Below are 9,321 nucleotides of genomic sequence, written 5' to 3'. Positions count from 1 at the left end.
TAGACTATTCTTGCAACAGTCTGGAAACATATATAGAATAACAGAGCGAAGAAAATGACCTCTTTTCCTGTGCTCTATAAGTGACTGCATTTCCAGAATATGGTATCTCTAGCACCTTGCTACTTGAAGCATGACTCTGAGACTAGCAATGTCCAGCATCCCCTGGGATATTGTTCAAAATGCAGAACCTGAGACCCAACTTCACATTTGCTGAATAAGGACGTGCATTTTAGCAACATCCCCAGGGGATTTATATGCACATTAAATTTCAAGAGGCACTGCTTTAGCACTTAGTACCAACAAAAAAATATGGATTTAGTGAGCTTTAAAAGTCAAAATCATGGCTATGATAATGTTACTGGAAGAACAACTCCTATTTTTTTGCCTTTGGTGGGCAGTTAATTCACCTATATTATAGGGTGTTTACTAGTTTAAAATGAAAAAGAATAACCTTTTTGTTTTTAGTGAAGTATTTTATGAACTCCCAGTTGTACATTGCCCATATTTTGCAAGACCCTAGAATTTTTTAAATTAGTAAACACTCCAAATAACCACAAAGTTTGTCTTCACTTCATTATTAAACTATAACACACCTTTACATTATGCTTTATTTTTACATGAACGATGACCCAATTCTGTATTTATATTTTCCCCAAACGCTGACAATATAATTACTCATAAGGTCAATAATTAATGTTTAGGAAATCTACAGGTGCTCACAACTTGTAGGTTCTGGATATATTATCCAAACATGAATAGAATTGGAATGTTCTAGCTGAGTCTGGAGAACGACAAGACCCCCTAAGTAAGAATGAGATGAGAGATTTTTGTTGTTTTTGTTTTGCTTTGCTTTCAATGTGGTTTGGGCTTGGATTCTTTAACACTGTTTAGAAACGTGCCTCAAAACCACATCGGAGTTTTATCAGAGCTTCCCTCGCTGGGAATCTTCTTATGTGGGAGCTAGGTTTTACTACGCAATGCTTCAGCACTACGGACAGCGCCTAGGCACTTCGAAGAAAGGGAGGGGATCCGGTTGGGTTTGCGTAGTGGAGAAAACGGGGAGCAGAGGAAAACAACCCCAAATGCCGCATGCAGTCCCCAGTTAAAGCTTTCACTCGCGTCTTTCCCGTTTTGGAGAAGAAAGACGTAAGAATCTAGAGCCCTCACAAACACACACTCGCGGGCGCGCAGCGAATATTAACACACTGCTACATCCAAGAAATCCATGCACATTCTCCTGCAAAACACACCCGCGCGCGCACACACAAGTACTTCGCGGGCGCCCGCGGCTTCTGCCTCTCGCTGACAGATACATTTTCACAGGTAGGCCAGGAAAGCGCTAACCCCGGTCCTGTGACTCCACGCAGGTTCCCAGGACATGCCTCTTACATTACTACTGAACAGATCCGCGAACACAGACAAACCTGCCAGCACTTAAGTCTACTCGCTGGATTTCATCTCCATGGCAACAAGCATGGAAGGTGAGACAACCCTGGCCAAGAAGTAACTTTCTCCCCCTACCCACCGCATTAGCTGAAGGATTCCAGTGCAGGTCCAGATGAGAAGCATGTCCTCATTCTCTTGTATTCCTGAAGCTAGGAAGAGGGAAAGGAGGTGGGGGAAAGGAGCCTGCAGGTCTGGTGAGTTCGAATTCTAAAGGAGGAAGAGCACTAATGTTTCTGCTGCTGCTGCTGTTGCTGCCAAAAAGAAAAAGCAACACGAAACAAAAGAGCATGTATGTGTGCAGTTTGCTGATGCTTCTCCCATGTTTTGTAGATTTCTGTGCTTCTCCAGTCTAATATGTCCAAAGAGAACTGGAGACAAACAAGGCAGAATGATAATGATAGTCTAGGTTTCTCTAGTGAGACATTTTGAGAATTTTCAGACAAGGTTTTCAGTGCTTTGAAAGGAACGAATATCAGAGTCCTTGAGGAATCATCCAAAGATTCTCTTATGGAGGGAATTCTCGTAAGGTTGAAATCTGAAAGGGGGAGGGGTGGTTCTGGCAGATCCCAAGGTTTTGGATCCCTGGGAAGGCCTGAAATTTATGCACTTCATCATGATGAAGACATCTGGGTTTGCAATTTAAGGTTTTCCTTTCATTACAACATATGCCATTCCTAATGATTAACTAGCTCTGTGCAGATGTGGCCTCAATAATGTTTCATTTTACCTCTTTAGCTTTAATGGGATTTAATAACCTTGATATATAAGGGGGGGGGCTGTACGTATGTGTATGAGAGGATTCATTATTTTTTAAGTTTGGGTTTTCTTATATTTCTCATTTCATGAAATTGTGAATGTTCATATTATTACCATCAGAGATTATCATATCTAATGACCAATAGCAAAATACTTTTCACCCAGAAACATCATATTCCACTATAATAGCTGTTATTTCAAATATACTGTTTGGAATATCAATAATAGATAAATAAATGGGGGGAAACCTGTTGATTAAAATAAAATACAGGAGATTCTTTATTTTTAATGGGCACATACTTTTCAACATTGGTTCTGCAAGTGCACATACTGCATGCAAATTAAATAACTACCTGTTTCTGAAAAATACATTTTATACCTCCAATCAGTAAACTAATTTCATAGAAGGAATAAACATCACACATAACAATCATGTTTATAAAATGCTATATATCAGGTATAAAAATACTGTTATCTTTGTTTAACTACTAAAGATGGTATGATTTGTAAGACTTAACATAGAAATATTTTATTTATTGATTAATAACTACAAGGCAACTCAGTGAGATTTGGGCCTTTTGATATCTACAGGTATACCCTTGGCCCAATCCTATGACTTGTCAGGATTTAGAGATTGCAGTTTCTGACAATTTCCATGAAGGAAATGATGTTTTCAACTCAGTTGTTCATTACTAAAGGCGCCTAAATACTTATTCCAGTGAATATGGCTTGAGGCAATATTTTATCATTTGCAGTAGTACTATGAAATTGTACTTAAATACTTTAATCATAATACAGATAGACCCTGATAGTTAAACTGTAAAATGTTGATAATTTAACCATTTTTGTTGTTGTTGCGCAGCATGTTTAAAATAACTTTGCCACACGATTTTACATTCTACTTCCTTTTGGAAATTTTATTTCTTAACTTTTTTTTTTCTCATAAAAATTTATTCATGGCTTTGTGATTTCATGGTCTAAATTTTTGTCATTTTGCACTCAGGTACTATTTCCCAGTAAACCATATTCCTTTTGAGGTAGGCCTTAAAATGACTGTTATGCAGCAGGAACAGCATGCTGATTTATTTTTATTTGCTTCCCAATCACTTCCAGGGATTAGAGAAACTGAAACTATATTGTTTATCCAGAGTTGTTGAGTAACTTATTGATTATGAAGAAATCCATGTTGTAACTGAAGACTTGTATTTATTTTAACAATATCTAGTTATTAACATTGCTTTTATGTCATATTATTCTCTATACCAATAGAAATGTGCAAAGCTCAGCCCCAGCTGGTTTTCTCAGTGGTTAGAGCGTCGGCCTGCAGACTGAAGGGTCCCGGGTTTGATTCCAGTCAAGGGCACATGCCCAGGTTGCAGGCTCAATCCCCATTAGAGGGGCATGCAGGAGGCAGCCAATCAATGATTCTTTCTCATCATTGGTGTTTCTGTCTCTCCTCCTCCCTTTCTCTCTGAAATAAATAAAAATATATTTCAAAAAAAAGAAACGTGCAAAGCTCAGCATACTTAGCAGTATATTCTCAAACACTTTAAGACTTGGTGTTGAAATGGCAAATTGTTCATTTCACAGAGCAAGAAAAATGGAAAGTTTGGGTAAATATTTGAAAAATTAAGGCCTGAAAATAGTACTATTTCAACTACTATGTATATGGCTTACATTACCAAGACCATCTATTTGTTGAAGATACTGTTAGGCAATTGCTTAACATTTTACTTATTTGCTTGTGTAGACACAACCTAGAGCAATGGCCAGACTTTCTTTCACCTTGAATACTACGCTCTCAGTTATTCTCTTTGACAGGTGTTTTGTTTTCATTTTTAATAAAAGGTAGAATTTTAGGACTAATATAAAAGTCTAAGTTCTTCCTTTTAAGATACTTACCAAACATCTGTCTTTCTCATCCCAACATTTTTATTAAAAATGGGACTGTCATAGTTCTTTTGAACCCCAAGTGAATTTACTCAGTTCTATTTTTTTAAACTGAATATATAATCATATCCTTATTCTTGAAAGTACTTAGTCTGATGATCTCAGCTTCTGCACTTTTAACTTTTGTACAAATAAAATTTCTTTTCTGTCAAGTTTCCTTTAGGGCCTGACTCCATTTTCTCTTTACCCATCACTTCAAAAACCTCTTCAGTTTAGTGTTCCTCCTGGACATGCAACTGAACATTTTAAATGATGAAAAAAATCTGAATGGCAATGTCCTATTTTTCAGTTCCCATTACCACTACAGATTTTTTAAAAAATATATTTTATTGATTTTTTACAGAGAGGAAGGGAGAGGGATAGAGAGTTAGAAACATCAATGAGAGAGAAACATCGATCAGCTGCCTCCTGCACACCCCCTGCTAGGGATGTGCCCGCAACCAAGGTACATGCCCTTGACCGGAATCGAACCTGGGACCCTTCAGTCTCCAGGCCGACGCTCTATCCACTGAGCCAAACCAGTCAGGGCACCACTACAGATTTTGACACAGTTTACCCACACCTTATAGACACTCTATCCTCCTTTGTTCCAGGGGAACTTCCTACTACAGATTTACTTGTGTTTCTGATCACTCCATATATGACTCCACAAACATTTAATTTTCTCCTCATAAAAGAAATGTTTGTTGAGGCTCTTTCCTAGGCTTCTTTCATCTTCAATCTTTCTAGTACCTGCAAATAGAACCTTAAAGGAATTACAACAAAATTGCCTTCTGGATCAATCTAGAACAAGTAGATCCCAGAGGATCACACTTCAAATATTTGAATACAGCTATCATCTTTCTTTTCCTAGGCAAAACTCCGCAGTTCTTTCCACCTCTTAAATTTTGATTTGTGAAGTTTTGATGCTTCTATGTATTTGACTCTCTCCACCCAGGATGCATTCTTTTACACAAACTTTACTTGACAATAAGGCCCTTATGATGTTCTCCCCACTGGCAATTTTATGCTGGACAAAATGGTCTGGATTAATATATTCAAAACTGCCTATTAAAGTGTCTACTCTGTGCCACTAATTCACTAAGTCCAGAACAAAACTCTTCATTTACTTTCTAAATTTACACTTTGCTCATATTTTCTTTATTTTGGTTAATGAAAACACTGTCTCCTAATATATGGTGACAGGAGAAGATTTGACTTTGGGTGGTGGGCAGATGGTGCAATATGCAGATCTTGTAACATAGAAACTCACATCTGAAACCTATATGTTCATGTTGATCAATGTCACCCCAATCAATTTATTTTTAAAAAATGAAAGCACAGTATTTCAAGTGTCCAGCCTTAGTGAAATGGAATCACCTTGGATGCCTCTCTTTTCATGGCCCATTATACTAGTTGCCTAATCCTATCCCTCATGTCTTTATAAATATCTCTCAAGCCCATACCCTCTTCCACACATTTACTTCCTAGTCCAGGGCCTCATTGCTTCCTACTTGGACCATTTCTTTTCCACGATGCTTCCTCTCTGAAATCTATGTCTACTTCAGTGTCATCATCAAGCTCTTGGCCTTTAGGCAAATAAATTACAAACTCAGCCTGACAGTTAAGATATTTCACATTTTGGCTTCAGCCTACCTTTGCAGTGGTCTGTTCCAATACTCTCCTTTGCTTGGGTCAACTTGCTCACTATCCTCTGAAAAAAATTTAGTACTTCTCTGCCTTCATATTTATTGTCATGCTGTTTCCTTCTCCACATATCTAAATCTTCTGAGTATTAAAGACTCCGCTCGAATACAATCTCTTACAAGGAAACCTTTCCTGGTCCCTAAATGGGTGAAATTTCTATTCCTCCTTAAATGTGTTTATCCTCTTTGAATCCCTTTCTTCATCAAGATGTTAAAGATAATATCAACCTTGAATTGCTGTTATGGAAATACAGGATATGTTAAAGGTTTGTTTCCTTTGTAGAAGCCTACATTGTTTTAGTCTTGTTTGTGCATGGATCTCTTTCCTTACAAGTTGGAATCTCTTTGAGTAGAGAGGTCCATGTCTACTAGAACATAGTAACAAATCAAAAAAATATTCTTGTGTGGTATCTTTATGATTTTTAAAAAATCAAATAAAAGTTTTTTTGTTCATTTTATTTTGACTAAGTACGTTTTCGGGTTCTGGATGTTTCAAACTTAGATATCTTAAAGCCAGCACTTTTTTCATCAAAAATTATATTTTCACCCAGCCAGTGCTGTCAGTGGTTGAGCATCGATCTATGAACCAGAAGGTCACAATTTGATTCCCAGTCAGGGCACATGCTTGGGTTTCGGGCTTGATCCCCTGTGTGGGGTGTGCAGGAGGCAGCCAATTAATGATTCTCTCATGTCATTGATGTTTCTATCTCTCTCTCTCTCCCTTCTCTGAAATCAGTAAAAATATGTATTTTTTAAAAAATTATATTTTTAATACATTTAGTTTAATTCAATTTAAGTATTTATTGAGTACCTACAATATGCCAAGAACTATGGCCACTACTTAAGTAGTAGTTATTTTTTCCATTTAAAATGATAAGTAACTCAATTCAAAGACTGTCTAAAATTCTAAGCACAAAGTATATCTGATATATGCTAGAGAAATTATAATATAAAATATAAGGGTTTTTGTATCTTTAATAAGAAGATACCTTGTTTTATTTTTTTTTAAATTACTATTCATCTTTAACATTATTTTGCATTAGTTTCAAATATACATCATAGTGGTTAGACTATCATATGCTTTACAAAGTGTTCCCCCTGATTTTTTCAGTACCCACCTGGCACCATTTATAGTTATTACAATATGATTGACTATATTCCCTATGCTGTGCTTGACATCCCCTTGACTATTTTGTAACTATTTGTAGAAATATACCTTGTTTTAATTAGTAGTGACAAATGAGTTGAGTGTTTTATTGCTACCGCTAGAAAACACCTTTGTTTGTTTATTTCGTCAGTTGGTGGCTTTTAATAAGAATAACAGAGTCTAGTGGATTAATCACTGGCTAAGAGCCAACTTAACAGGACTTAATTCTTCTAATGATCAGCTGTGACCCTGCTTCTCTGTCTACATTATGATTTGATTAACTGATTCTAAAGGTAATTAATTTAATTAACATTAAGACATCAAATGGGAAAATTGTTTTGCTTCAATTCAGCATACACTTTTATTTTTGTTTTTTTTTTACCAACACTTTTGTTGTAGTTTCAGAATCTCAGTATAGTAGAAGCTTAGGTGTGGGATCTGTTTGGGAGGGGACTGAGGAGCTTGCCTTGAAGCTGCATTTTCATAGGAAACACGCTGTTTAATTTGAATTTTATGTTTATTTAGGGTGTTCTGAAAACGAATGGAGATCGTGGAAAGATAGCTAACAGTCCACAGTTACTGCTGGCTTGTTTCTGGCAAGCTGCTATGTTGGATACTGCACTTATAAACAAAATTTTTAAAATACAATTTCTCTCTTTAACAAATTGAGATTTAGTGTGTGAAGTAGTTGCAGAAAAGAAAATACATGAACATAAGTTTAAAGCTAAGGAGGGAAAAAGAGAGAAGACATTAAAATGATCAGAATCACCTGGCCGGTGTGGCTCAGCGGTTGAGCGTTGACCTATGAACCAGGAGATCATGGTTTGATTCCCAGTCAGGGCACAATCCCCAGTAGGGGGAATGCAGGAGGCAGCTGATCAATGATTTTCCCTCATCATTGATGTTTCTTTTTATCTCTCTCTTTCTCTCTCTGAAGTCAATTAAAAAAAAAAGATCAGAATCTGTATCAGACAAAATGGCATTAGAGATAGGCCTTGTAACATGGACCTTAGAGAATTTGACCAGCTTACACTCTATGTAATTATATGTGGTTGTATATACACATGCAAAAAATAGATGACAATCCCGGTCAAAGAAGCAGTGACTTTACCTCACAATGCTTTTGATTAAAAGCTTTTAAGATTAATTATTTGAATATTTACCTTCATACGTGATTTTTTAAAAATGTTTTTACTGATTTTAGAGAGAGAGTAATGGAAAGGAAGGGAGGAAGAGAGAGAGAGAGAGAGAGAGAGAGAGAGAGAGAAGAGAAACATGGATGGGTTGCTTCCTGCACGCCCCCTACTGGATGAAGCCCACACTCCAGGCATATGCCCTGACTGGGAATCGAACCAGCGACCCTTTAGATCCAGCTAGGGCCATATTTGGTTTTATATTGAGCATATAGAGCTACAGTTTTATGTGTCCACAAAGGCAGCTCTGTAATTGCTACAATAGAAGTAGCATCTCCAATGCTAATTTGATCCTGATTCATATCTAATGTTTTCAAACGTCTTGTGAGTTAAGTCAAGAGGGCTTGAAAAATGCCAGATTTTATCAAACAATTGCCTGCTCAATATCACACATTGATAAAACTAAACTGATTTCAATTTTGTATCTAGGCCAAGAGGTGACTCCAGCTGGAATTCTCAAGAGCCACAAGGATGTGACAGTGAATAATGAGTAGTTCCTACTGTGGCAACTCTTCAGCTAAGATGAGTGTCAACGAAGTATCAGCTTTCTCATTGACTTTGGAACAAAAAACTGGCTTTGCTTTTGTTGGGATTTTGTGTATTTTCTTGGGACTTCTTATTATCAGATGCTTCAAAATCCTGTTAGACCCGTATAGTAGCATGCCTTCCTCTACATGGGAAGATGAAGTTGAAGAGTTTGATAAAGGGACATTTGAATATGCACTTGCATGACAGTTCCAGCTTCATGGTTTTTAGTGTTGTGCTCTTGGGACACATGGTGAATACAATTGTAATTACCTTGAGTGTGCTGCTGGAGAGACGCTCATTTCAGTCACTAAATTCAATAAACATGCGTGGTTAATTTATCCACTTTGCTGTGTGAATGATAAACCATCGTTGGGTTTCCTCACTTTCTTCTATCCCCTAATATTGAGGTGTCTAATGAATAGAGTAGAAGGATCCTTCAACCATATATATCATCTTTATTCTTATCTCAAACATCAGCCTTAAATCCCTGCTTCCTTTTTTGTCTAATGAACTCTGCTAGAGGCTTCCTGCTTCTGCCCCCTGCAATGCCACGACACCCTCTCCACATTCCCAACTCCAGCCCACTTCACATTAGAGAATCAGGAGTCTTAAATAT

The 9,321-nt window shown here is 37.1% G+C and overlaps 1 protein-coding gene across 3 annotated transcripts; it reads left to right on the top strand.

The window, feature by feature from the left end:
• The first annotated feature begins 1,129 nt into the window (after positions 1–1,129).
• On the top strand, positions 1,130–9,043 carry CTXN2 (cortexin 2). Of its 3 annotated transcripts, XM_070423408.1 has the most exons (3): positions 1,130–1,146; positions 1,324–1,481; positions 8,607–9,043. In XM_070423408.1, exon 3 carries the CDS (start codon positions 8,664–8,666, stop codon positions 8,907–8,909), a length of 246 nt encoding a protein of 81 aa, XP_070279509.1. In that variant the 5' UTR covers positions 1,130–1,146; positions 1,324–1,481; positions 8,607–8,663; the 3' UTR covers positions 8,910–9,043. The 3 variants fall into 3 exon arrangements, with proteins under 3 accessions (XP_070279509.1, XP_070279516.1, XP_070279523.1); XM_070423415.1 differs by lacking the exons at positions 1,130–1,146; positions 1,324–1,481 and adding an exon at positions 1,540–1,640; XM_070423422.1 differs by lacking the exons at positions 1,130–1,146; positions 1,324–1,481 and adding an exon at positions 1,703–1,735.
• Positions 9,044–9,321: the final 278 nt, after the last annotated feature.

This window comes from Myotis yumanensis, unplaced genomic scaffold, assembly GCF_028538775.1.
Source record: "Myotis yumanensis isolate MYYU_CA2020_CCGP unplaced genomic scaffold, mMyoYum1.0.hap1 SCAF_1, whole genome shotgun sequence".
In the NCBI taxonomy this organism is placed as follows: Eukaryota; Metazoa; Chordata; class Mammalia; order Chiroptera; family Vespertilionidae; genus Myotis; species Myotis yumanensis.
This window is presented reverse-complemented; position numbering and strand designations above follow the sequence as displayed.

What these genes read in the sequence shown, in the direction of transcription:
- CTXN2 (XM_070423408.1), top strand. Translation starts at nt 8,664, where the DNA reads ATGAGTAGTTCCTACTGTGGCAACTCTTCAGCTAAGATGAGTGTCAAC.